General features: G+C 46.6%; 4 protein-coding genes and 1 long non-coding RNA gene across 9 annotated transcripts in view; 3 read left to right on the top strand and 2 right to left on the bottom strand.

Moving 5' to 3' along the window:
* The window catches only part of Tmem8b (transmembrane protein 8B), a 96,344-nt gene extending 88,730 nt beyond the window's left edge, over positions 1-7,614 (bottom strand). For 2 of the 5 annotated variants that reach the window (XM_040286031.2, XM_021726980.3), the window contains exons 1-3: positions 6,848-7,611; positions 1,976-2,165; positions 1,394-1,601 (exon numbers count right to left, since the gene is read on the bottom strand). In XM_040286031.2, the coding sequence (XP_040141965.1) occupies positions 1,394-1,601; positions 1,976-2,165; positions 6,848-7,385 (936 nt within the window). In that variant the 5' untranslated portion in view covers positions 7,386-7,611. Of the gene's footprint in view, positions 1-1,393; positions 1,602-1,975; positions 2,166-6,847 lie in introns of all 5 variants that reach the window. The other 3 variants (XM_040286033.2, XM_005326262.5, XM_040286032.2) reach the window with 3 other exon arrangements.
* Fam221b (family with sequence similarity 221 member B) lies at positions 7,569-16,694 on the top strand. Its single transcript, XM_078047810.1, has 8 exons — positions 7,569-8,110; positions 8,207-8,310; positions 10,580-11,231; positions 11,387-11,530; positions 15,445-15,555; positions 15,749-15,946; positions 16,143-16,262; positions 16,406-16,694. The coding sequence occupies exons 3-8, from the start codon at positions 10,580-10,582 to the stop codon at positions 16,585-16,587; spliced, it is 1,407 nt and encodes a 468-aa protein (XP_077903936.1). The 5' UTR covers positions 7,569-8,110; positions 8,207-8,310; the 3' UTR covers positions 16,588-16,694.
* LOC110598245 (uncharacterized) lies at positions 12,884-19,648 on the bottom strand. Its single transcript, XR_002484084.3, has 3 exons — positions 19,175-19,648; positions 15,140-15,207; positions 12,884-13,078 (listed from the first exon to the last, which is right to left on the bottom strand). It is a non-coding gene; the product is annotated as an uncharacterized LOC110598245 (long non-coding RNA).
* A 549-nt stretch (positions 19,649-20,197) lies between these two features.
* Positions 20,198-22,637, top strand: Hint2 (histidine triad nucleotide binding protein 2). The gene is made up of 5 exons (XM_005326261.5): positions 20,198-20,456; positions 21,837-21,977; positions 22,064-22,168; positions 22,274-22,346; positions 22,460-22,637. Exons 1-5 carry the CDS (start codon positions 20,376-20,378, stop codon positions 22,549-22,551), a joined length of 492 nt encoding a protein of 163 aa, XP_005326318.1. The 5' UTR covers positions 20,198-20,375; the 3' UTR covers positions 22,552-22,637.
* Positions 22,638-23,351: 714 nt separating this feature from the next.
* Spag8 (sperm associated antigen 8) lies at positions 23,352-25,992 on the top strand. Its single transcript, XM_021726978.3, has 7 exons — positions 23,352-23,502; positions 23,604-24,654; positions 24,773-24,947; positions 25,145-25,190; positions 25,270-25,384; positions 25,504-25,566; positions 25,670-25,992. The coding sequence occupies exons 1-7, from the start codon at positions 23,465-23,467 to the stop codon at positions 25,862-25,864; spliced, it is 1,683 nt and encodes a 560-aa protein (XP_021582653.2). The 5' UTR covers positions 23,352-23,464; the 3' UTR covers positions 25,865-25,992.
* Positions 25,993-26,008: the final 16 nt, after the last annotated feature.

Raw genomic sequence — 26,008 nt, 5'->3', positions numbered from 1 at the left:
CAGAGTTGGGATTAGGTGCAGGTTCTTTGAGATTTGGCCAAAGACCCATGAAGACATTCCTCCCTGGTTCTGATATAGCTCAAGGCCTACCTAGAGCCCAGAGCCTTTTCCAGGTAAGCTTCCAGCATGAACTCATTCAGAGGGCTCCCAGGCTCTCTTCCTCATCACTCTTAGGAAAACTAGGCCTATTATCGAGGCCTCCAGAGGCTACCTCATTCCTAGTTCATGTCTCTGCCAACAACAGAGCCAGTGTACTTGTCCCTGTGCAATTCACAGCTCATTCAAAGGCATTATTAACACATGTTCTTAATGCTGGACTCCAACAGGAAGTGAAGAGGTGAGTCTGACACAATCACTATCTCATTCCTCAAGAAACTTATCCTGGAGAGATATATCAAAGTCAAATATTGACCTGGATGGGAATTTCTTCCCCTCCCAATTATCAGTGACCAAATTCCACCAGCTTTCTTATTCTATAATGTCCTGTTCTTTAAATATTTGCTCTGCTCATGCTTTGACCTTTGCCCTTACTAACAGCCCCACACATATGGCTATCCCACTCTGACAATGTCCAAATCATCATGCCCTCCCCCCTTCTCCAACAAACAGGAGTAGGAAACTTACAGCTCTCCTTACAACTGCGAGGAAGCCCAGCCAAACACATGAGAGTGGCAGGAAAACTCTGTGATGTTTCCTTCCTCTCCCAACCAAAGAAGCACCCTGCCCTTTAACCTGCCCTTTAGACTTTAATAATCTCTGCTTTGTAAAATCAGTGCTGATATTTAAATGAAATGGTAAGGCCAAGTCATAATGGTCACTGGCCACCCAAAATCTCCTTTTAACAAAAGAGGGCTTCTCTTATGGTTTCCACAGGGTGAGGAGTGCTGTCTGAAACTATGATGGATGAGCAACATACTCCCTGTTATTCTAGAGATTAGGCTGTGAACTAAGAGAGACTTCAGGGATCTCACCAGCCAAAATGTACACAAGATCCTAGAAATAACACTGCTGAATTTGTACAGCAGATTTGACCAGTGCTGAATTTGTACAGCAGATTTGACCAGTCTCTTGTTGGCTTCTGGTCACCTTGATTAACCCTAGTGAGTTCCAATAGGAAGGGACACTACACCCCAGTGTCAGAACCTCTAATTCCAGGTTATGGACTTTGTCTTCATTTTCCTGGAACCACTATATCTCCCTAAGGCTCCCAAGTTGTATCCTGCAGACTATCTCACCAAATGATGCTGGCCTGAAAGCCATGCTCTACCACAACCACCCTTGTGCTGCTGCCCACCCTGGCTCAAGATTAGTGTGACTGGTAGCCCATGCAATAAATTCAGCAGAGATGGAGAGGCAACTCTGATCCCTCCTACCCTGGGCAATATACACCCACCTTGACAGAGATGTGGCCATGCGCCTGGGGAAGGTGGGCAGCCAAGAACCAGTCCCCAGGTAACGGGCTGCTGACGTTAAAGATGCCTGAGGTGCGGTTGGGCAGTGTCCAGCTGAGGGTCAGTGAGAAAACCCCGGGCACAGCTGTGTCCCCTGGGAAGTGTGTATGCAGGGGATTGATGACAGGGGGTGCCCCGGACCGGAAATACCTGAGAGACCAGAATTAGGAGAGAAGGAAAGCAGGCAATGGAATAGGAGATAGGAAATGGGGGAAAGAAAGGAGAACTGTAACTCATCATCAGAAAAACAAATGGATTCCCTATACTGACCCATACAATAAAGTGGTTCCAGGTTAGAAGTTCAGGCTATAAGGAGGAAAAGGTCAGCTCAGTTGCTCACACTATTATACAGTAGTCAGGAAGTAGTTAGATGACAGAGTTCACGGCCCTCAGTCACACTCCAATATGGATAAGGGTCAAGATCAGGGTCAAGAGATCAGTTTACATACTCATAAAGTCACACTTTAGTTTGGAAAGTGTTCTGGATTTAGAAGGGGAAGTGGGAGGGCAACCCAGACACTTACACAGTCACACTTTGATCTGGGCAGTGATCTCCAAAGGTTCCTCCCTGCTCCTTGAATATGATGAGGTTCCAAACTGCCAGGAATGTGTCTTCAGGGACATGGAAGTGGAAGAGCTCGGTGCTGGCAAAGGAGCGAAAAGGACTCAGCTTTCGGGGTGAGCAGGTAGAGTAATCAGTCAGGAAAAGGCCTCCTAGGAAGTAGGAGAAAGAGAAAAGAGCAGAACAGAACAGAGGGCATTTCCATTAGGCATGCCAGTCACCCTAACCATAGCACCAAATCAACAAATGCTCTCCTCCAAGCCAGGAAGTAGATCTCATGATGCCCTAGTAAGCATTTGGTATAATCCTTACAGGGACCTTGTTAAGAAGGAAAAAGAAAAAAATATCTTATTTTACAAATAAGGAAACTGAGGCTCCTACCTAGACCAAACTGAGGATTTAAAACCAAGGCCCTTTAGATAATCTACAGCTGCCCCCTTACTTAGGAGCCATTGTTTTCTTCTTACCAAACCTTACAACCTAACAAAACAGAGGTATAGAAGGTGTGTTTGTGTGTGTGTGTGTGTGTGTGTGTGTGTGTGTGTGTGTGTGTGTGTGTGTGTGTTGGCGTGGGCTCTTAAGCCACTGAGCAGGCTAAAACTCCACCTGTGGGGCCTGGGAGTCAGCATGGAACTGTGTAACTTCCTTGTTTATTTTCTGCCCCTTTCTGTTCCCTGGTGGTTAGGAGCAGCAAAATCCCTCAGAAGCTTCACAAGAGCTGTCTGTATACTAACTCAGAGCAGGAGAAGGGAGGGGAAGGTGTGGTGAGGCTGCAAGGGGGCCTGCTTGGGTGGCAGAGGCAAGAACAGGAGCTGGCAGACCACCAGCAGAGTGCCCAGGAAAAGAGAGTCATCAGGCCCTCTAGGGTTAGAGTAAGCAGCCAGGGGTGTTTACCCTGAGGGAGGCCCTGTGAGGCAGTCATTTGGTGACCCAGTGGAATCTCAAACCACTTGGGAATATTCAGAGCAGACCAGGCTAGGAGGTGGGGAGGAAGTGGTCATCTCTAGCTAAAATACCGAGATACCTGATCATAGTTGTCAGCAGCAGAGCCAAGGTGAGCAGGAACGTGGTGTCAGCACCATCCAAGCCAACATGTGGGGACTAGGACTGCTGTGGTGATGAAGAAAACCCAGCAGTTTATCTGGATAGAAAAAGAGTGTTCTAAAAGACAGGCAAGGTCTTCCAGAGTAAAGCTCTAGGGAGTTTGACCACTCTGGAGACTTCCAGACCAGTCCCCATAGAAGCCCAATAGCATGTCTTAATGACAAGTGAGAAGGTGGGGAAGTCAAGCATTTTCAGGACAGAACAGGGGTTAGGGTGGGGAGTTTCTGGAAGGGAGTTTTCAGGCAAGCAGGAAATACCAAAAAGGTGTAAATCTGACGGTCTTTAAAGACAGGAGACACAAATTCCCAAAATGTTATTTCCTTGAAATAACAAAGAAAAAGGCATCTAGAAAAGCATGGCTACTGAAGGAGGGAACATGGTAAAGATTGGCCCCACTAAACTGAGGCAACTTTAAGAGTCACAGACACTCCAGAGAGCTTCCCTATATAGGTAGAGGCCACTGCTCTAAATTGGTCTGTGCTCATCCTCAAAGGTAATGGTTACACTCAAGCACTACTCTTTCCAGTTCCAACAGTATCATCAGTTTCAACTATCAGCAAAGATCTGTCACCTTGCAAGCTGAGCACTGCCCAGGAACCCAGAAAGGCTCACAGCACAGCACAGCACTCAGAGAGCAATGGAGATGCATCCAAGAGTGATAAAGGGCATCAGGACCAACTGATGGGGAAGGCAGGTGTTCTAGGAGCCCTGGTTGTGACAACTATGAAACAGAAGGCCTACAGCTGAAGAGCCTGGATTCTGTTTCAAAAAATAAGAGCTCTAGAGCACCCTCTGCTGGGTTTAGGGAAGGGCTGCTCCTGCTCAAGGCTGGTAGGGGAGCCTTTGCTACTCTTAGGAGACTTGTTGGTCAGTCCCTCAGAGAGCTAGTGTTAAACAGCAGCTTGTGACTTTTAGCAAACATGGGAGGCTGAGCACAAAGAGTCCTGGGATTTGAAAGATAGTAGTATGACCTAAAGAATCGGGGAACTAGTAAGCCATCCCCAAAGTGATTAGGGGCTGTGGAGGTCACAGAATAGGCTGGTGGCAAAAAAGAGTGAGCAGCAGCTGAGAATGCTGGGAGGAACCTTGAAGTAGTTCTGGAGACACATCCTTGAGAAAGGGTCCACAGCTCCATTCACCCCAAGCTTTTATATGGGGCTTGAACAGGGCCTACCAGAGCTGTGCCAAAGAAGAAACATAAGTAAGGCCTTAGCCAAGATCAGATGATCCTGTCCTGATGTCCCAGTACTTTTATGATGAAGCTAGGGAGATTTACCACTACTAACCCCTGCACATACACTCATATATGTGCACATGCATGCATACACACACTTACTCATACATGGAGGCTGACACTGCTCCTAACAGCACTAGGTAGAACAAAATAGAATTTTTAATATGTTTATATTATATACTTATATACATACATACACACACACTTACATGCTGGAGATTGAACCCAGGGGTGCTCTACCACTGAGCTACATCCCCAACCCTTTTCTATTTTGAGACAGGATCCCTCCAAGTTGCTGAGACTGGCCTCATACTTGCAATCCTCCGGCCCCAGCCTCCCAAGTCACTAGAATTACAGGGATGTACTACCACACCTCACCAAAAGATCATTTTTCAAAATGACAAGGCATGCCCAGGTTATCAACCAGAGTCAGCTAAACCCAAGGAATGACCCAAAGATCAGAGACAGAATCAGAAGATCCAGAAAGTAACTTCCATTCTTGAAATGAGATTGAAGTCAACAATAAGCATTTGTGCAGTCCTATACTATGATGATTCTATGACACTGACAGTTTCTCTTCAAACAAAGCCCATCACCACCACTAGGTCACAGCACCCATGAATGCCAGGTCACAATTGTCAAGGCACTGGCTAATAACAGTACTAAGGGAAGCTCCACCTGCTGTTGGGCCTATTTGGAATTCTTTTCCAGTTTCATTATAATTCTCCCCAAAGCAGTGAACCTGCTTCTGGGCAATCATATTTTATCCACAACTTTCAGTCCTGTACACTGTGGCTTGCAGTCATCCTCCTCCCCTTGCCAGCCCAGTGGGCTCATGAACAAAGAAACCCTGGTGGCAGGGATAGAAGCTATGGATTAGGCTAACTAACCAGTATGGGTTCCCTCATCAAAACTGAAAAGCTGACGGGCTGCTGACTCTGCTGAGTGCCCAACTTGCCAAATGTAACAATCAACACTGAATCCCATTTTCCTCAATGATTCCTTCCTTCTAGGAGATGGGCTGGAGACCAGTGGATTAGTTCTATATATTGTGAACACTGTCTTCAACCTAGGAACCATCTACTTCTAAAGGTAACACTTCAGTGATAAGTCTGTACAAGCAGCAGATAGAGATGAAGAGGTTTATGCATGAACCACATGTCCCCTCATGCTCACACAAAAACATAGGCACTCTGAGGACACTTGGGTTATGCGTACCCCACAAAAACCTGTGGTTATACTCATCAACACACAAACATACACAAACACTGCACATGCCAATATTCTTACAAATCCCTCAATTAACACACAGCATATAAATGTGCAGGCATCTCTGCAGGGTCTGTGACCTTTGGCTTGCATTGATCTCCTCAGATCTATACATAAACCAGACTCACAGAGCTCAATGAAACCCACCTTTACCCACAGCTGTTCTGTTAGCTGTTATTGCCAAAGACTCCATAGGCACATCTCCATGTGATCTAGAGTGCCATCATCCAGCAGAGGTACTTAGAAGCTGAGGCCATGAAGACTACAGTCATTTCATTATGGAGCCACTGATATGGCAAATCCCCTAGGCCAGGACCCTTCTTCCTCCCTCATTCCACCCACTAAGAAGCTGGACCTCTTAATAGCCAAGTTACTTTCTGGGCTAGATGGTGGCCCCAGGTTGACAGTTGATAAATAATAAACAGTTCACTGATGAAGCCCCTTTGTAGGCAGACTGGGGAGAAGAGAGGTTGTACTTTGAACTTTTCCTTACTTCATCTTGTTTCCTATTCAGTGTACATTGCAATGGGGTGAGAAGGGGGAAACACTAGTAAGGACAGGATTTAGGAAATATTTTTCTAGCCCCAGCACCATTTATAAATGATATGACCTTTAACAAATTGCTCCCTCACTGAGCCTCAGTTTCCCCATCTGTAAAACAGCCTCTGGGTTTCAACCATGCTCTAAAACTATCAAGAATTATTCCTAGGCAAATCAAGCTTGTTTGGAAAAAGACTCACTACAAGAAGAAAGCTCATTATATTGGCAACTAATCTAGGTCCATCTATTTGCTACATGTTATCTTTAAATACTCTGCACTGAGTATATCCAATATCTCAAAGGTTTAGGCCATATCTTCTCAGAGTGGACTAGAGGCTTCTGATACAAGTTTATGTCTTCCCCTATCAAACTTTGACAGAAGGAGGAACAAAGCCCTCAAGACTTCCCTAGGAAAGCCAGAATCAAGGGGGGTCAAGATGGACACCAGCAGAGAAAACCTTTAAGTCTCTGTTCTAGGGACTCAGCCACTTGCTGAATCTCAAACCCAGTTCCACTCTTGATGCTGCCAATTCCTCTGTTGTATAAACCCTCTCTCCTCCCTATTTCTCCCCACTTCTTCCCCAGAGATCTAGCTCCCCAGGTCCCATCTCTCCTGAATCTCTCCCAGCCCACCCAGCCCTACTGGAACCCCATCCTTGCCTCAATTTTTCCTGCTTCCGCACTCACCAGCCCCTGGACCAAGGACAGAGAACAGCAACAACAGCAATAGGGCTGGCGGCAGCTGGAGCCCAGACCTGAGTCGAGGCTGGGAGAGGGGCAGAGTATGAGAGGGGCGGGGGGCCAGCGGGAGAGACTTGGGTAAACTCAGAGATGAGGGCAAAGGCTGAGATAATGGATTGGGCTGAGCTGAGGACTGGGGCTTGAATAAGGGCAGGGGGTGTGATGGAAGGTGGGACTGTGCTGGGGACCTGAGCAAGGGCCGAGGTTGGGTCAGGGACTTAAGCGAACCCTGAGAATGGGGTGGGGGCAAAGGCTGGGCTACAATTTGTGACAGAGGGTTAAACAAGAGCCGAGGCCGGGATGAGAGCCAGGCCAGGGACAAGGACTGGGACTGGAGGGGGGCCCTCGATTGGGACCCGGACCTTGGCATTCGCTGGGACCCAGACCGGGGTTGGGACAGATTTGGGAAATGGGGCGAGGGCGGGGCCGGAGGCCAAGACTGGGATTGGGATAGGATGAGGGGCCGGGATAAGGGCTGGGCCATGGCCCGGGGCGGGGGCGGGGCCGGACTGGCCAAGGCGGGACGCTCGCAGAGCTGACCCGCGGCTCCGCTCCCCACCCCCTAGGGGTGGCCTTCCGTGTCCTCGAGGGCCTGGGGCCGGGGTCTGGGACCTGGGTAGGAGTTCAGGCCTGGGCGACTCCGGGCTGCGCTGAACCGGCGATAACCAGGCCCCGCGGCGGCGGCCTGGGCCTGACGTCGTATGACGCTCCGCCCCTGTCCCAGTCCGATTGGTCCCTCTCAATAAAGCCCGCCCCCTGACCAATTCTACTGGTCTTTAACTTAGTCCTGCTGGGTTTCGAGAACAGACTCCGCCCAGCCCAATTCACCTGAGACCTTTCCCTTCTCGCTCCTACTACTGAGCCCGTTGACCCCTCAGATCCTCACAGCCCCCACTGAACACCTCACAGATTCTCACAGGAACCCTAGAGGGACCCTCACAAATCTAGACTCCCCACGGATGTAACCACAATATCGACACATCCTACCTAGTGACTCGCTGAAAACCCCCTTAGCAGGTCCAATGTAGTCCCCTCAGGAAACCGCAGCCTCGAGAAAGATGTTTAGACTGCCATTTGGCTTGGAGAATACTGGGCGTTCTGGTTGTCCTGGTGACCGATCTCTCCTCTCCCGGCCCGGATTCTAGGGGTTTCAGTCAATCCCCTCCCTCCTTGACCCTGGACCCGCTCTTCCTTATCGCCACTCCCTAGGTAAGGCAAGAGTCTCTTTGCGAAGATCTGCGGATGTTCAAGTCTCCCCAAACAATAGACTTTCAAGCAAGGCCTTTCACTTTTCACCTCCTGCAGTCGGGCTCATCCACAACCAAGATCCTCTCTTGGGATTGACACTTTCCTCTTCAATCTACCATAATTTCCTGATCTAAAGACAACAACCAAGCCAAAGCCCAAAGGTATGTAGTTTCTCCAATGGTTCATCCCACCCAAATCTTCAACCTGTTCCCCTCCTAATACCTGTCCTGCCACCTTCTACTTTTCATCCTTCTCCTCCCCATCCCTCAGTCCCTCTTCTCCCTCTGGTTCCCTTTCCTTTCTTCCCATTCTTTAGTTCTCCAGCCTGCGGTTACTTTTCCCTCTAAGTGACTTTGAGCCTCTTCCCACTTATCACCTACCTCTGTCACTACTTCCCATCCCAAACTTTCCTTTGGAAAGGCTCTGATGGATTATGGGTTTTTTGTTGTTGTGTTGGTTTTGTTTTGTTTTTTGTCTTTTGGTACTGAGGATTGAACCAAGGGGTATTTAACCACTAAGCCACATCCCCAGCCCTTTTTTTTTTATTATTGTATTTAGAAACAGGGTGTCTCTGAATTACTTAGGGCCTCTCTAAGTTGCTGAGGCTGGCTTTCAACTCGCAATTCTTCTGCCTCAGCCTCCCAAACTCCTGGGATTACAGTCATGTGCCACTGCACCCAGCTTCTAATGAGTTTAAGAAGTGATGTATCTAGTGTCTCTGGAGCAAGGCAAAAAGTAGAGAGCAGAGAAAGTAAAGGCAGGAATGCTCAGTAGTGTTGCAAATGAAAACAGACCTTGAATGGCACGGCAAAGAAATTTGGACTTAATCCAAATTTAAAGTGAGTCATTGAATGCTTTTAAGCAAGACAAGGCTAATGTTGGGTTTGTGTTGATTGGGTCAGGAAGAAGGACTACCTATCTGGGGCCTCCTTCCAGGAGGAATTAGGCAGCCCCATAGCATCCTATACTTACCCCAGCACAATATCAATTATTCCTTGTCATTGTTAGTTGACTTGTCTCTCCCAAACTCAGCTGAATCCAAGGCTTAGCACAGTGCTTGAGTAAAAGCATAAGATCAGGCTCTTTGCAAAAAGTGTAAGTTGCATAAATGAATAAAATAATGGGTGAATGAATTAATATGCTGGGGGTGGCAGTACAGAGGCAAAGTTATTACCCAATTCAGGCAGAAAATAATGAGAACTTGAACAAAATTGGAGGAATAGGAAAGGAGAGAATGCGTATCAAGACTTTTTAGAGGGGCTGGGAATGTGGCTCAGGCGGTAGCGCGCTCGTCTGGCATGCGTGTGGCCCGGGTTCGATCCCCAGCACCACATACCAACAAAGATGTTGTGTCCGCCGAGAACTAAAAAATAAATATTAAAATTTCTCTCTCTCTCTCTCTCCTCTCTCACTCTCTCTTTAAAAAAAAAAAGACTTTTTAGAAAATAGAAATGCAGTTCTCATTGCCGATTTGAAAATCGGACTTAGCGAAAAGAAGACTAGGATAATTTTCAGAGTTCAATTTGATGTCTCTGGGACATCCATTTAGAAATGTCCCATGGGCAGTTGGGTGAGTGTGAAATACAAGAGTCTAAAGAGGGTCTACACTGGAAATATGGACTTAGAAGTCAGCAGCACACAGCTAGAAGTAGTTGAATCCTTAAATATGAATGACATCATCAAGAGAGGGTATTTGTGGTCCCTAAACAAAACCAGGCTACAGACAGGGCCTCCCTGCCTTAGGCATCATGGCATACTCTTCACTCTTGAGAGCCAACCCCAACTTTGGCCTGATATTCTCAATCTCTGGAATGCCATAGCTTGACCTCCAGGGGCCAAAGACATACCTAGGACCCAGCTCTTGGACTGGCCAAATAGGCTCCCTCCTAGGGCATGGTCCTCTGCTACCATCTACTGATGGGATTCTGACTACTTCGGTCTTTCTTTTTTTTTAAGTATTTATTTTTTTAGTTTTTTATGTGGATACAATATCTTAATTTTTATGTGGTGCTGAGAATTGAACCCAGTGCCTCACACATGCTAGGTGAATGCACTACCACTTGAGCCACATCCCCAACCCTACTTTGGCCTTTCAAACTTTTAAGTTCCAGCTCCCTAACCTCCCATTAGCAGCATGCCACATCATGTCTGCCACATGAGTGAACTTCCTGGCATTATACCTGGAGACACTCTTTTTTTTTTTTAATTAGCTACATGACATTACAATGATCTTGGCAATTCATACATTTGAATCAACTGGGATTGGAGACACTCTTTTTGTTTTCTTCTTGTGTCTCACATGTACTGAGAATCTTCTCCTAATTCTCTAACACCTCCACCCCCCAACCCTGTGAACCCTATGCTCTCTGTCCTGACTTGTAGACCCTCCAGTCTCAAACTAACGAAGCCTGTACCTTATTCTACCATTAGATGGAAGCAGACAAGGTCACAGAAGAGCCTCATACCACCATGGATGCCAAGGAATACCCCTCTTCCAAGGACCCCTCTACTGAAGATTTACAGGAGCCCCCCATCTCTGAAACTACCTTGGAGCCTTCCATCTCCCAGACCCCTTTAGAGGCCCAGGCCTCTGGGAGCCTTTTAGAGCATTCTGTCTCTAAACCCCCTTTAGATAAATCCACTTTCAAGACCCTTTTAGAGCCCCACACCTCTGAAAATCCTTTGGAGCCTTCTATCTATGTAACCTCTTTAAAAGAGTCAGCCTCTGTGGTCCCTTTGGAAGCCCCTACCTCTGAGACTCACAATTCTGAAGTAACAGAGAAGCATATTGCTTTTCAGTCCTCACCAGTAAACCAGCTCTCTTCCTCTGATACATTGAGCGATGATGACCTCTCTGAGTCTTCTTCCAGTGAGGTCTCATGGACAAGGACACCCTCCCGGGAGCTTTTTCCAAAGCACTTCATTTTAGGCCCTTCAGCCCAGGACCACATGGACACATCTACCAAGCAGAAGGAAGATTCAGGGGAGAACAAGGAGGAAATGGATACCAATGACATCACTGCTCAGACAGCCCATCCTGAACACCAGCTGGGCAAGAAAAAGGAGAAGAAAGGAGTTGGCCGTAATTGCTCCTGCCCTTTCCCCTGTTCTCATCACTGTCTACTGTCCTTGACCTACTCCAGAAGGAGAGGACTGTGTTCCTCTTGGACATGGCCCTTCCTCTTGGTTTTAGGGACTTCTCACTTCCCCCTAGTTACTCATCCCCTCCCTTCCCAGGTTACACAGGCAGCCCAGTGGTCCCTGCTAAGCAGGCAGAGCTGATGGACCTGACTAAGGAAATGGAGAGGGAGAAGTCTGGTGCTCAGTTGAATCACCTTTTCCAATGGGAGAAGGATGCAACCCTGAATGCTATCCAGACAGGTGAGCCTAGGTGGCCTTTCAGAGGCCTGTAAGAGGGCCCATGGATATCTTCCAATCCAATAGGATCTGCCCATTCAATAGATAGCTGCCCCTTGTGGAAACAGCCATGTCATTCTGCCTGGAATCTGGAAGGGGAGCAAGCGGGTAGGCCAAGAAATAGTAGTGTGGGTCTGACAAAAGATGAGAATATTCATACAAAGTCCAGGTAGGTACAGATGGCCCATAATAATTTTAATAAATTTATTAAAAACAGAAGGGCCAGAGGCCAGCCCAAGATCTAGGGCCCAGATCCAGGTAGCCTGTACCAGACAGATCCTAAGGCAGACATGGCCCAGGACCATGGTCAGTCTCCAGGAGACTTGTTGTTCTGATATGGCAAAAACCATTGGCCTCTTTGGTGCAACTCAATTAAAAGCTGTCATCCCGCTGAGTGTGGTGGCTTATGATTATAACTCAGCAGCTCAGGAGGCTAAGGCAGGAAGATCACAGGTTCAAAGTCAGACTCAACTTAGTGTGGCTGTAAACAACACAGAAAGATAAGACCCTGTCTCAAAATAAAACATAAAAAGGGCTTGGAGGCTGGGCACATGGCACATGCCTGTAATCCCAGCGGCTCAGGAGGCTGAGGCAGGAAGATCATGAGTTAAAAGCCAGCCCCAGAAAAATCGAGGTGCTAAGCAACTCAGTGAGACCCTATCTCTAAGTAAAATACAAAATAGGGATGGGGATGTAGCTCAGTGATTGAGTGCCCCTGAGTTTAATCCCAGATACCCCCAAAAAAGGGAGGGAGCTATGGATGTGGGTCCGGGATTAAGCACCCCTGGGTTCAATCCCTGGTACAAAAAAAAAAGCTGCCATCCCTGCTTGTGAAATTCATGATAATTTGTATATCCAAAAATTTTGAGTCTCCACACTGAAGAGGAGAGCTATGTCCTCTAGCCCTGTTGAATCTAAGTCTCAGTCCAGAGATAGTACCTTTAACTGTGCTGTTAGCAGCATGCTCTGAGTATCTCTGTACTGGGTGTGCAGACGAGCTGTGTAAACACATATCATCCTGTGTTTAACAATGTCTACCTGTGTTATTGAACTTCATATCTATAGGGATTACTGACTTCAGTAAGAGGGCCACCCTGACCTGATGAGAAGATTCTGAGATTTCTAGAATAAATTTGTGTCATTACATTTATGTTGGTCTTTCTTACTTCCTTTCTACTTAAGATGGAAATAAGGCTTAAGATATAAAGATAACCAGGAAATTCCATATCCTTATCTCTTCTCTGTGTAATTTACTTTCCCCATTCCCATGCAGGATCCCTCCCCATTCTACCTCTAGCCAATGAAGTCACAATGATCTAATTTGTTTCTCAGTTTATTTCAGGCATTGAGACAGGTTTTTTTGTTTTGTTTTGTTTTTTTGCTTATTTTAATATCTGCTGTTACTCTTGCTTATTTTCTTGCAAATACAGGATCTGTTAGTTTCCCTTCTTAGATGCTCTTATCTACTACCTTCTTCTCATTTCTTCTTCTGAATTGAATGCCTTCATTTTCCTATTGAAACAGGAAGTGTAATTTAATCCTGATCAAAAGATATTTGGGGCCCCCTTTTAATACTGGGTATCTTCAGTCCCTAGAGAGTAATGACTACATGACAGTACATGTAACATGTTGATAAATGTCAAATGTAAGCTTTTTTTAATTATTTCAACAAATATTTGTGCACTATGTGCCAGTACGAGCCTAGTTGTGGAGGTAGTAGGACTGGGAAAGTTTCAAAAAAAAAAATTCCTCATTAGAGTCCAAAAACCTAATTTGCACTCTAATAAGTGACACCAATAAGGACAATTATAATTCACTTTAATAATTTTTATTCCAAGAATGCTGCAGGGGCAGAGAAGAGGGACACCCAATCTTGGGTAGTAAAGATTGAACAATGTCTTACAAGGAAAGATTTCTCAATTGATATCTGTAAGATAGTAAGAAGAGGCAGACAAGTCAAGAAAAGAGTAAGGTGAGACATGACAAGGCAGCTTAGGGAACAGCAGTACATTATACGTGGCAAATAGTGTTTTTAAGGGGGAGTAACCCAGCTCAGCTTTGGAAGTTAAGAATTGTGCAGGCATTTCTGTGCCCAACTAAAGAGTTGGAATTATATCCTGAGGGCAATTCAGAATCACTAAAAGTCTTTCATACTTCCTTTCCACTTAAGATGGAAATAAGGCCTAACATATAAAGATAACCAGGTAATTCCATATCTCAGGCCAAGCCTTGTTCTGTACTTCTGTATATCACCTGCTTATCCACTGTGTCCTGTTACTCCAGACAGGGTTCAGGATTCCTCTGGTGGAATCCTGGCTCCCACCCATTTCCATTGTGACACTGCCTCAACCAAGCTTTCTTGGTGTAATAGGGCATTGGCACTACAAGCTGTCAGCATCAAGACAGAATCAGCCAAGCCAAAAGACGCATCTGAACAAGTTTTAGGTCCTAAGAAGCTATGGGTAAGACTAGGAAACCTGGCCTGAGGCACAAATTTATGGATTGTGACCCTGGCCAGAGTTAAAAACAAAGCATGCCAATTCTTTTTCCTTATAGAACTTCAGGTTTATGCCTAGAATTGCTCACACAGTCAGGCAGTCTGTGTTCTCTGAGCACTTATTTCATGCCAGGCCCTGTGCTAGGAATAGAGATGTGTATGAAAAGACAGGTATTATCCTTGAGGAGCTCACACACTAATGGGAATAGAAGTGAACAGTCCATTACAATGTATTATGGTAGGAATAACACAAGAAGCTGTGGAATGGGTCCTAGACAGACAAGGGAAATCAGGGGCAACTTTTTGGAAGAGGTGAAATTTCAGTTGAAACTTCAAATGGGAATAAGAGTCCTGCAGCCTCAGGTCCTACTCCATGGGGACTCAGGCAGAATTCTTGGTTAGAAGAACAAAGGATGAGAAAATCTGAGTGGGAGGTGAGAAAATCTGAGTGGGAGGTGCTCTCTGGTTCTCCTACCATGTTGACATAGCACCACTCTTGTCTCATGGTGAGACTGGCCATGAAGCCAGAAAGCTTCAGATCCCACTGCTGAAACCAGGCTCTCAAAGATTGTAGCCTTCTGCTGGTGCCTGCTCTTAGGGATATTTATTAAGCTTGCTTTCCTTTCCATGCCTCCTTTCCTAGTCTCAGATCATATTCTTGGTCTTCAACAGCCATAACTTCTGGCCTACCCCCTTTTCCTGGGCCTTGGAGAGCAACAGGCAGCCCTTCTCAGGCTCAAAGAGGGTATTAGTTCCTTAACACTAGGAACACAGAAGAGACATATGAAGGAGCCAATCTAGAGAGGATAGGGGAAGTCCTCCTTCTATCTCCTGGTACCAAGGGTGCCCAACCACCTCCTCTTTTTCACGGTCTGTCACTAACCATCTCCTTAGGAACCAATCCCTATCACATACTGTATATCTGGCCACGTTTCCTCTTCCTCACCTCTAAGAGTCTAACACTTCAAAGGAACAAAGCAAAGCTGGGTTCTAATGTGGAGAGAAGAAGAGAAAAGAAACCCCACAGTCATAAAGAACTCAGTGAAATTCATGTTCACCTTCAAACAAAATTTTACCTGTAATCTTCCTGCTCAGAAACTGAAGATTCTTCAGTCATCTCTGGCAGACTCATATAGAATTGATCCTAGGATAGGAAGGGAATTGAAGACATGGGATGATCAGAAAACCTTGAGGGAAAAAGTCAATGGGGTAGCTGTGAGGAATGTGGGGTGGAGATAAACATACCTGGGGTAGAGGTGAAGCTCCACCCTGACCCCACAAAATAGGTCAAAATACCTGGGAGAGCTTAGGATTTTTTTTCTTTCTCACTTTTCCATATTATTCATTCCTTCCACAATTCTCTATTATTCACCATTTATAGGTCTCTACATTGGTTGGCGCTGTCCCCATTACCTATGGGACTGCTTCCGGATTGGGGATGAATCCAAGTGCTTTTGTGGACATTTACTGAGAGAGCACCACATTATCTCAGGTAGGGGAGAAGTGACCAGCCTTTTGTCAGGTATGGAGGGACAACTCTGTCATCATGTATGGGATATATGTAACTGTGTGTGTGTGTGTGTGTGTGTGTGTGTGTGTGTGTTCATATGGGGGAAGATTTGGCATGAGCAGGCCAGGCCTTGTCACGTGCTCATCCAATCCTACCACCCATCCTTGTCCCATAGACATAACTGTGCCCTGCAATGTGAGTCAGTGCCGCTGCCTCATGTTCTGCTTCATCCCATCACGCCCAGAAGAGGTGGGTGAATTCTGGCTCAAGAGACGAGCCACTTTTGATCCCAAGGCCTGGAGGGCTCAATGTCGCTGCAAACATAGCCATGAAGAGCATGCAGCCACTGGAACTCATCCCTGCAGGCATCGTGGTAACTTCTAATGCAGGGGAGTATTGGGTGGGAAGAAGTGGGTATAGGATGCAAATAGTTTGGGGAGGAGAGTGGGGAGCTGATAAAAAAGATACTTGTTTGGTGTTTGGTGGGTAAGGAAGAGATGAGAATGTAGTCAGCCCATGGAGATGCCTCTCCATTCTCTATATTCTCCTGGGCTGTCCTTTTGTCTCAGGTTGTGGCTGCAACAATTTTGAGTCTAATTTCCTCTGTGCCGCTTGTGACCGGCGCTGGGAGGAACATGAGACTTTCTTTGAGACCCAGGAGACACGCCGACGAGGAGGGAGACCTCATGGTAAGGGTGCAATCTGGGACAGGGGGCCAGCCCAGCATCTGTAGTCAGGAGGCTGGGCAGAAAGGCACCTTAACTGTCCCCTCCAGGACTATTGTATTTTCTCACTCCTCAAATCCAATGCCTGTCCTGGTTTCTACCCCCAGGAGCAGAATATGTGACATTTGCAGACATGCCTGTCCTCCAAGAAACCATCCTGAACAGCTCTGACTTCGAGGCCCTCCAGATGCAAAGGCTCCCTTGTCATCCCAGTCCCCACCCTAGTTCCCCTGCATTCCCTAGCCCACACAGACTCCAGCATGGTCCCCCATCTGACCGCCATACCTGACCCTTTAAACATTTACTCTCCTATCCTCCAGGGACATATACTTCAACAAACTGCATAGGCCCTTCTGAGCCTGGCCCAGATCAGCAATAAAATGGAAGCCACTGGAATCTGACGTAGTCCTATATGGGGCAGTAGAGCCAAGAGCTAACCAAAAGTCATTAGAGTTGGCACTGTTTGGGGGCAAGAGACAGCACCAAGCAGGATAAAGGCTGGATCCAGCTATCTGCCCCACATCATGCCCACATTCAAGCTTCTGGCTGTGACATCACAAGCAGAGTGATTTCAAGAAAGCCAAGAAGGGAGGAAATTTCAAGAAGGATAAAGTGGGCAATGATTTAAGATGTAGTTAGGGCTTCTGGAAGATAAAGACTAAATAGTGCCCATTGGGTTTTACAATTAGAAAGTGTTTGGGGACTTCAGAGAGTACAGTTTCATACTGGTATAGTAGAGGGAGAAACAAAACAGCTATAGTTTGAAAGGGACTCTTCCAGAAGCTTGGATGAAAAATGCAGGGAAAACATCAGACAATATCCAGAAGGAGATATGGAGTCAAGGAAGCAGTTTTTTAGGAAGGAAAAGAGGAAGAGACCAGTAGATAAAATGTCCTTGAAAGACACAGAAGAAAGAGGAAAGATTCCTAGTGAGACATAGATCCCAGAGAAAAAGAAATGGGATGAGATCAAGGCAGAGGTGAAGGGATATGCTCTGAACAAAAGGAACATCACTTCCTGAGACCAAGAGGAGGAAAGAATATTTGGAGCCTTCGCTGAGCTTCAGGAAACATTAGAGAATTTCCCTTCTGATAGCTTCTCCATGAAGTAGGATAAGAGTGAGGGGGTATTAGGAGACAAGAAGGGAAAGGTGAGAGTTTGGGCAGGCTAATGTTGGGGAATTGGAGAAAATCCTGATCAAAAACTGAGTAGTTTAGGATTCAGGTACAGTTGGAAGTGAAAAACCTAAGAAAAATGTTTAGATTACTGGATAGATGGAGATGGGAGGGTGTCAGGAAGGATTATCAGGAAAATGAGGCAAAAGGAATTGGCATAAAGATATGGAGGGTGTGGATGATACAAATAGGGAAAGAAAGTGATTCCAGGAATCAATTGATGAGTTGAAAGGGAATAAAAGTCTCTAATGAGGTCCAGTAGCAGTTGTAGTGGCATAGACTGAATTAAGGAGACAACAATCACAGCCTGCAAAGCATTACAGCTTTCACATGAGAACAGCTTTGATGATAACAAGGACTTGGAATAGAGAAAACTGTGGAAAAAAAAAAAGTGAGTTTGGGGGAGTAACAAGGAAGTCCATAAGTAATTCTTCCAGGAGTTGGAAAGCCTGACACTGATAGAGCTCTGTGCCTCTAGAGAAGAACTTCCCCACTTTGGGCCTTGGTTTCTGGATCTGTAAAACAGGATTAACCAGTGTTGTTCTCTGTGAAAACCCAAGGAAATAACCAGTTTTAACAAGCTTTGTATTCACTATCCCTCCAGGCTGGTTTCCTTCCTCTTCTAGATCTCAGTTCCACTTACCTCTTGCCTTCTCCAGGGAGTTTTAAGGTCTTCAGGTGTCCCAGAGGCATAGAGAAAGGAAGCCTCTGGGATACAGAAAAGAGGTCATCCTACATTTCCTCACATTTAGGGAGGTCGTCTGTCCTACCAAGGGAAGGAATACAGCCTAGACTACTAAAACCCCTAGGGAACATCACAGGATCAAATGTCTGCCCTGGGGCTGGGGATGTGGCTCAAGCATAGCCTGCTCACCTGGCACGCCTGGCATGTGAGGGCGCTGGGTTCGATCCTCAGCACCACATAAAAATAAAATAAAGATGTTGTGTTCACCGAAAACTAAAAAATAAATTTAAAAAAATGTCTGCCCTTTGGAGAACAATGGACTTTCTAACAATAATATAGTTATATAAAAGAGATCGGGTAGGGTTAGGGATGTAGTTCAGTGATTGAGCCTTGTGTAGTAGGCATAAGGCCCCAGCACCACAACTTAAAAAAAAAAAAAGGAGACTGTACTAACTCTAGAAGAATTTTCCAATACTGATAACCATTCATCTAAAACTAATTCATTTAAAAGTCAGCTACAGAGTGCTATGGTAAACTCATTAAGGAAATAGTATGCAGCCCTGATATATTGACATAGCCTATGTAATAATTTTAAAAATTGATGGGAGAATAATATGCCATATATTATAAAAGAAAATGTAACACCAAATTTGATTAATTCAACAGTTATTAAGCTCCTGTATGTGGCAGGTCATGCGCTTTTTTAAAAAACAGTGGAGATTTATCCTATGTTATACTTCAGACTAAATTCACCTGTGTCTTGAGTATTTTCGTGACACGATGTTTCTTATATCAAAAGTATGAACCCTAGCAGAGTGAACCTGCCTCCCTGAAAACTCCTGAGCTAACTATCATACTCCTGATTAGAAAAGAACATTAGATGCATATTCCTTTGCTTTTTGGTGCAGTAAAGGTAGGACGTTCCCATCTTCGCCAGATTTTTAAAAAATTATATACACACACACACACTCTACTGTCATATATATATCTAAAAACAAATTTTTAAAAAAACTGACCTGGAAATAATTTATGGTGTGAATGTGTTAATGAGAACACAAGAATGAATTGCCTTTTAAAATCTTCCAAATGGTTCCTGTGCGGTGACCCAAGCCTGTGATCTTGGAAGGCTGAAGCAGGAGGATCCCAAGTTTGAAGACAGCCTAGGGAATTTAGCAAGACCCAGTCTCAAAATTTGAAAATAATTATCCCCAAAAGGTGAGGGGGGCTGGGGACGTACTTCAGTGGTAGAACGCACGCGTAGTGTGCCTGAGGCTCTGGGTGCAATCCCAGTACCACAAAAAAAAAAAAAAAAAAAATCTCTGAAATGGTTAAGTGACTGAAACCACCCTTGTGGAGAAAATGCTGGGTATCAACACCACCAATTAGAAAGACCCTGGGCTGGGGATGTGGCTCAAGCGGTAGCTCGCTTGCCTGGCATGCTTACGGCCCTGGTTCGATCCTCAGCACCACATACAAAGATGTTGTGTCCGCTGAAAACTAAATATATATATATATATATATATATATATATATATATATATATATATATATATATATATATATATATATATATATATTTATATATATTAAAATTCCCTCTCTCTCTCTCTTAAAAAAAAAAAAAAATAGAAAGACCCCCTTCCGGTTCACCTTTAGCCCCACCCAGGTGATTCTTGGAACCACGTGAACCTAATGCTCTCAGAACCTTGCCCTCCGCCTAGCCAAAGCAGTGAAAGGATCCAAAGTACGTTTAGACCTTGGTGCAGCAACTGTCGGAGCCCGCCCACTTCCTCCAGCCCACCAGTAGGGGCCAGAACTGAGAAGGACCAGCCCGGAACGTGAAAGCCCGCGAGCCCTAACCTAAACCCAGCCAGAGCCAACTAGGTGAAAAATTACACCTCCAAGTTTCTTAATCCTTGGAAAATTTATCTCGTAGCGAAATCAGTCAGAGACAACACTCAAGAAGGAACTTTAACCAATGGAGTGGGAATTAGCCCTGCATTGGAAGATGCAGCCAATTGGACGAAAAGATTCCGCCTCTAAAGTGGCGGCGGAGCCAATGGCTTGAGTAGGCCCGGAACCGCGATCCAATGGCCGGGCCCGCCCCCGGCCGCGGAAGGGGCCAATGACCCCAGCTCTCCCGCTCCGACTGCCCACCTTCGGTAGGCCGCAGAGTTAAGTGCGGGACGAGTGAGCTGTTCACGCAGCTCCGGGAGGATGGCTGCTGCGGTGGTGCTAGCTGCAAGCTTGCGCGCGGCGAGCAGAGCCTTGGCGGCCTCTGGGCCCCGGGGGGTGCAGGTGAGAAGTGTCCGCGGGAACCAGGAGGGGCTTCCTCAGTTTCTGACGCCCTCTGTGGCGGGAGCCGCGGCGCAAGCAACCCAGCAGCCTTGCAGAGCCACTGCCCCTTCCGAGGATCAAGCTCTAGGATTGTGCGGTGAGGTCGGACTTGATGGCTGCGGGTGTAGCGAACTAGCGATCACCGCCTCCCCGCACAGGCCTTGGCGCCGAGGTCAGGACGGGGTCAGTGCAGCAGCTGCTGCCCTCCGTTGTCTGAAGCCCAGCTGGCCGGTCACCTCAGTTCCCTCTGTAGAAAGTAAGGTCCTCTGCCTTCTCCCTTGGGCCTTCTAATAAGCAAAGGTGTTAACCTTTGATCTTCCCCACTTTTCAGTAGCAACTCGGGAGTCAAGAGCCTAATTCGTCCAGTTCTTTTCTCCCCCATTATGACGCACTGACTTTATTTTTCTCTGAGTCCATGGGAAACATGGGTATATCTCTTCCTCCTGGATAACTGGGGGAGGACTGAGTTCATTGAGCTGATTTATTTATTTATTATTTTAATTTAATTTAATTAATTTATTTATTTTTGGTACTGGGGAATGAACCATCCAGGGACACTCAACCACTGAGCCACATCCCAGCCCTTTTTTGTATTTTATTTAGAGACAGGATCTCACTAAGTTGCTAAATTGCTAAGACTGGCTTAGAACTCGCAATCCTCCTGCCTCAGCCTCCCAAGCCGCTGGGATTACATGTGTGCACCACTGCCTGGCTAAATTAACATGTAATTCCACTGATGTAAGTAACTAGAGTTAAAATCCACGTAAGAGATCAGACATGACACCCAAATGAGGAAGAGCTAGAGTCAAACAGGACAAATGCATGAAAACTTAAATAAACAGGTAACCAAGCTTAAATATCAGAAAACAAGTAATGGAAATAAGTGAACACATACTAACAAGGTGGGAGTATACAGACCTTCAAGCTGTGTTGAGATAATACACAGAAATTTTTGTGAGGTAATTCAGTGGTAGAATAGGAACTGAGACATAAATCTTGAGACTCCCATTTTGGATTCTTTTCCCTGCACATGTTAGATTTTATACACACATTAGCAGGAATCAATTGTACTCCTGAATCTTGCATAATATTGCCAGTTATGTCCCAGTGTCTCATAGTCATATATATACACACATACACACACATATACATATATATATACACATATATACATATATATATACATACATTCATACACACACACACACACACACATCACATATGGAACACCAGCATGTAATGGGTTGATAACTATCAGAGCACAACTCTGCCAGCTCTAACTGAGTACATGGAAGAGTTATTGCCAGTTCCCTCCCTTGGGTGTATCTGACTCTCCTGCAGGTCCGAGGAGCTGCAGGTGTGATAAATGGGAATGAAGTGGCTAAGGCCCAGCAGGCAGCTCCTGGAGGAGCAGCTCCAACCATCTTTTCCCGGATCCTGGACAGAAGCCTTCCAGCTGACATTCTATATGAGGACCAACAGGTGGGACCCAAACCCCTTAGGAATTTCATAGATACAGCTAGCCTGATAAACTAATGTGATTATCTCTGGCCTGTCATTGCTCCCAGTGTCTGGTGTTCCGTGATGTGGCCCCTCAGGCTCCTGTGCATTTTCTGGTCATTCCTAAGAAGCCCATTCCTCGTATTAGCCAGGCTGAAGAAGAAGACCAGCAGGTGGGAAGAACAAGGCCAGGAGTTGTTGTGGGAAGAGCCCTGGTAAAGCTAGAGGTTTTGCCCTCTGTGAATAAAGACAACTATGTCCCTCCCTTCTCCCTATAGCTTCTAGGACACCTTCTCCTTGTAGCCAAGAAAACAGCAAAGGCTGAGGGCCTGGGAGATGGATACCGACTTGGTGAGTGACTTGGCCCATGGGTCCCTCATCTATGAATTCCTGCTCCTCAATATGATCTTCATTCTTTGATCTCTCCCATAATCCTGACCCCCTAACTTCAAGCTCTATTTCAGTGATCAATGATGGAAAGCTGGGAGCACAATCTGTATATCATCTTCACATTCACGTACTTGGGGGCCGGCAGCTCCAGTGGCCTCCAGGTTGAACCTACCAACTGACCCAAGAAACTCGGATCTGGATGTTTGGATGGGAAAAGGAACCCTGCGATGCTAATAAACCTATTCTCCCTCACTTTTGCATGCCTGTCTTTAATAAAAAGGATTTACACCACAAAGGGGAAAGAAGAGTGATTCTGCTATGTGCTCCTTTGACAATGATCAAAGTAAGAGACACTGAGGAGGCCCACTGTGTGGCCAAAAGAAGCACCTGCCTATAGATATGCCTCATGACTAGTAATCTGCCCTGGGTCAAACTTCAGAAAAGTAGCAGTAGGAATGAGCCTGAATGAGTAGAAAGATGTAAGACTAGCTGCATCCTGGACTTCATTCAGAGGCCAAACCAGGTTCAAAAGGGAATTGTGAGGAAGGTAGTCAATATAAGGGCCTAATATTCGAAAAGTAGTAACATACACACACACGAACACACCAGCTGTTAGCTATATGCTGCTCCATATGTTCTCTGTTTTGCTCTTTAGCTGTTTTATATATTTTCATCCTTAAAAACAATTTTAAAGCCTCCTCACTCCTCACTTTTGAGAATGAACCAAGCAAATTAAGAGGAAGCTACTATTGGTCCTCCACAACCCCATCAACTAGGCGTTTGTCCCATGCCACGGTCCTATACCAGTCTCCAAGGTATCCCCATAAAGAATCGCCTTAGCCGCAAAGAATCAGGCTTGAACAGGGAAGTTGAGGTCTCAGGCCAATGGAACCTTAAAACCGCGTCTGAGGCAGCATGGAGTCGGGACCAGAAAACGGAGAGCGCACCCAGCTTAAGACTTCCGCCCCGCAGAGGACTTGCCTCCACCTCTTCCCTCCACTTCCGCCCAGCTTTAGTTCTGCGCAGTCTCTTGGAATTTTTTGTTGTCTCTATGGCAACCGTGTAGCTGGAGCCTGAAGATGGAGCCCAACGAATCTACAGAGGGATCGCCGTCGCGGTGAGAGCCACAGCTCTGGCTGCAAGCGAAAAGGGATAAGAAAGGTCAGCGGACTTCCTCTGCTGGGCTTTTGATACCTTGACGCTTTTGTTTTCTTTTAGATCTTTAGACGTACAACCCTGCGCCGAAGAACTAGGGACTGTTTCGGAACCGTTTCTTTCTTCACATGGCCATGCATCAGCCCTGGCATCCGCAACCACTGCAGCTGATGCAGCTGCATCAGCTGCCGCAGCCGCCGCCTCCGCCAGAGCAGCTGCATTATTTACAGAGACCCCAGCGCCCTATTCTAGGTTCACAGAGCCCTCCTCTGACAATTTTCTTGGGGCAGTCTATGCTGGAACCCCACAAATAGGCCGTGAAAGTCTTGGCTTTGACCCTGACTATGTTTCCTCTACTGCTAGGCATCCCTATACTACAACTGACCTTAGCTCTAGCGCTGCTCCTGTTCCTGGCTTCAGCTCTGACCCTTTAACTGGTTCCAGCTCCAGCCCTGTCCCCGGTCCTGGCTTCCGTGGCTATAGTTCTTTCCCTGGCTCCAGTTCTGTTCCTGACCATGGTTTAGTCCCTAGTTCTGGCACTGGTCCTGGAAGTGGCTCTAGCCCCGGCTTCCTCACTGGTCCTGGCCCTGGAACTATCCCTCCCTCTGGCCCTGGCACTATCCTTCCCTCTGGCCCTGGCACTATCCCTCCCTCTGGCCCTGGCACTATCCCTCCCTCTGGCCCTGGCACTATTCCTCCCTCTGGCCCTGCCACTATCCCTCCCTCTGGCCTTGCCACTATCCCTTGCTCTGGCCTTGCCACTATCCCTCGTTCTGACACTGGTCATGGCCATACCTCTGGCCAAGGCTTCGGTCCTGCCTCAGGTACTGATCCTGCCTCTGGAGCTGGTCCAGGTTCTAGCTCTGGCCCTGAGCCTAGGCCCAGCACTCCTCAAAGGTTCAAAAACCTTAGGTCAGATCTTTTTCCTAATTATACCTCCTGGAATCAATACTGCCACTGGGATCCTCAGAAACAACCACCTTGGGAATCTTTGCAAGTCTCAGAACCTGGTGCCCGAGGGCTGTGGAAAACCCGAGAAGATGAAGGGAAGCCTAAGTTTCTCTATGAAACAATGCCACGGGGCCAGTGCCTCCTCTACAACTGGGAGGAAGAGGTATTAAGTTTTGACCTTTTCTTTTTTGAAGGCTTACCCAAGTTTCTAGGGGAGCCAGTAGTTTGTGATGAGGGTAGATAACAAGGGATATCACAGTCATTCAACTTACGGCCCACAGAGAGCTACAAACCACCTGGATCAAGTTCCAAACTGGCAGGATATCTCTGAGAGTTTCTTCTTCCGACATGGACACCAGGGACTGCTGACCACCCAACCACCTTCACCCATGCCCTCGAGTACCACCCAGAAGGATTCATACCAGCCCCCAAGAAACCTTTCTCAGCCTCTTCAAGGTGTGAAGCATGACAGCCAGAATGAGCCCATCAGGCAGAGAAAAAAAGAGGAAGGAATTTCTGGTGGGACTGTGGATTGTGTGATGGATATAAGGGCAAAATCTAAGATTCCTGTTCCTTTTCCCAAGTTTGTTTCTTTTTCTTTTTTAATTTTGGGGCCTGCTTTGTAATCACACTCCCACTTCACCCTCCCACAGGGAAGCGTGAAGCCATGGTGGAGATGCTCCTGCACCACCAGATCTGGTGAGAAACTAGGGGAGTGGGGGGAGGGGGAAGAGCAAAACTGGGGAGAATGGCCTTGACATCTCCCAGGGCTACATAGTAAAGAGGTACAGGCAGATCTGGAACCCATAAAGAAGCCCTTTAAGGCGGAGTCAGTGACACACCATGACTACAGAATGGAGCTGATGCAAGGAGGGCCTCCTGCCCCAACGAAGGTGAGAACCCATCCTACCCCACTTGCACAGCAGGGCTCTGATAGGTGGTGGGAAAGTTCCTAGTCCAGAAGTTGAGAGAAAGGGCCAAAGTCCAATTATTGAGTATTTCTCCCTCACAGCCTCATGATTATCGTCAGGAACAGCCTGAAAGCTTCTGGATTCAGAGGGCACCGCAGTTACCGGTGTGTGAGTGTGACTAGGTGTGGGGGGATGGAGAAAAGAAGGCAGGGAAGAGTATGTCTATTCTGGGGAGACGGACCTGTCCTCATGTTGGCATTGCTCCAGGGTGTCAGTAACATCAGGACACTGGACACACCATTCCGGAAGAACTGCAGCTTCTCAACACCAGTGCCCTTGTCTCTGGGACAGCCTTTGCCCTATGAACTTGAGAATTATCCCCACCAATTAGGGGAAATGTCTTCCCTGGCCTGTCAGAGAGAAGGGCAGGGGCATCCAGGGGGCAGAATGGGTCCTGTGTAAAAGTTGAAGGGGGAAGTTGGATATGGAATTTGGAATCTGTTTCTGCTTATATCAGAGAGGTGAGCAGAAGGAAGTTAATTCCCTCTGTACTTGATGAAGGAGCTTTACATAAAGGTTCTTCATCCTGAGACTGCTAATTGACTG

Source organism: Ictidomys tridecemlineatus, chromosome 4, assembly GCF_052094955.1.
Source record: "Ictidomys tridecemlineatus isolate mIctTri1 chromosome 4, mIctTri1.hap1, whole genome shotgun sequence".
Taxonomy (NCBI): domain Eukaryota; kingdom Metazoa; phylum Chordata; class Mammalia; order Rodentia; family Sciuridae; genus Ictidomys; species Ictidomys tridecemlineatus.
This window is presented reverse-complemented; position numbering and strand designations above follow the sequence as displayed.

Bases quoted from the DNA above. Each gene is read 5' to 3' on its own strand.
- Hint2 (XM_005326261.5), top strand. From the start codon at position 20,376: ATGGCTGCTGCGGTGGTGCTAGCTGCAAGCTTGCGCGCGGCGAGCAGA. The intron at 20,457-21,836 runs GTGAGAAGTGTC...ACTCTCCTGCAG, and splicing joins CTGGGCCCCGGGGGGTGCAG to GTCCGAGGAGCTGCAGGTGT. The intron at 22,347-22,459 runs GTGAGTGACTTG...GCTCTATTTCAG, and splicing joins GGGAGATGGATACCGACTTG to TGATCAATGATGGAAAGCTG.
- Fam221b (XM_078047810.1), top strand. From the start codon at position 10,580: ATGGAAGCAGACAAGGTCACAGAAGAGCCTCATACCACCATGGATGCC. The intron at 15,556-15,748 runs GTAGGGGAGAAG...CTTGTCCCATAG, and splicing joins AGAGCACCACATTATCTCAG to ACATAACTGTGCCCTGCAAT. The intron at 15,947-16,142 runs GTAACTTCTAAT...CTTTTGTCTCAG, and splicing joins TCATCCCTGCAGGCATCGTG to GTTGTGGCTGCAACAATTTT.
- Spag8 (XM_021726978.3), top strand. From the start codon at position 23,465: ATGGAGCCCAACGAATCTACAGAGGGATCGCCGTCGCG. The intron at 24,948-25,144 runs GTGTGAAGCATG...ACCCTCCCACAG, and splicing joins CCTTTCTCAGCCTCTTCAAG to GGAAGCGTGAAGCCATGGTG. The intron at 25,385-25,503 runs GTGAGAACCCAT...TCTCCCTCACAG, and splicing joins GGCCTCCTGCCCCAACGAAG to CCTCATGATTATCGTCAGGA.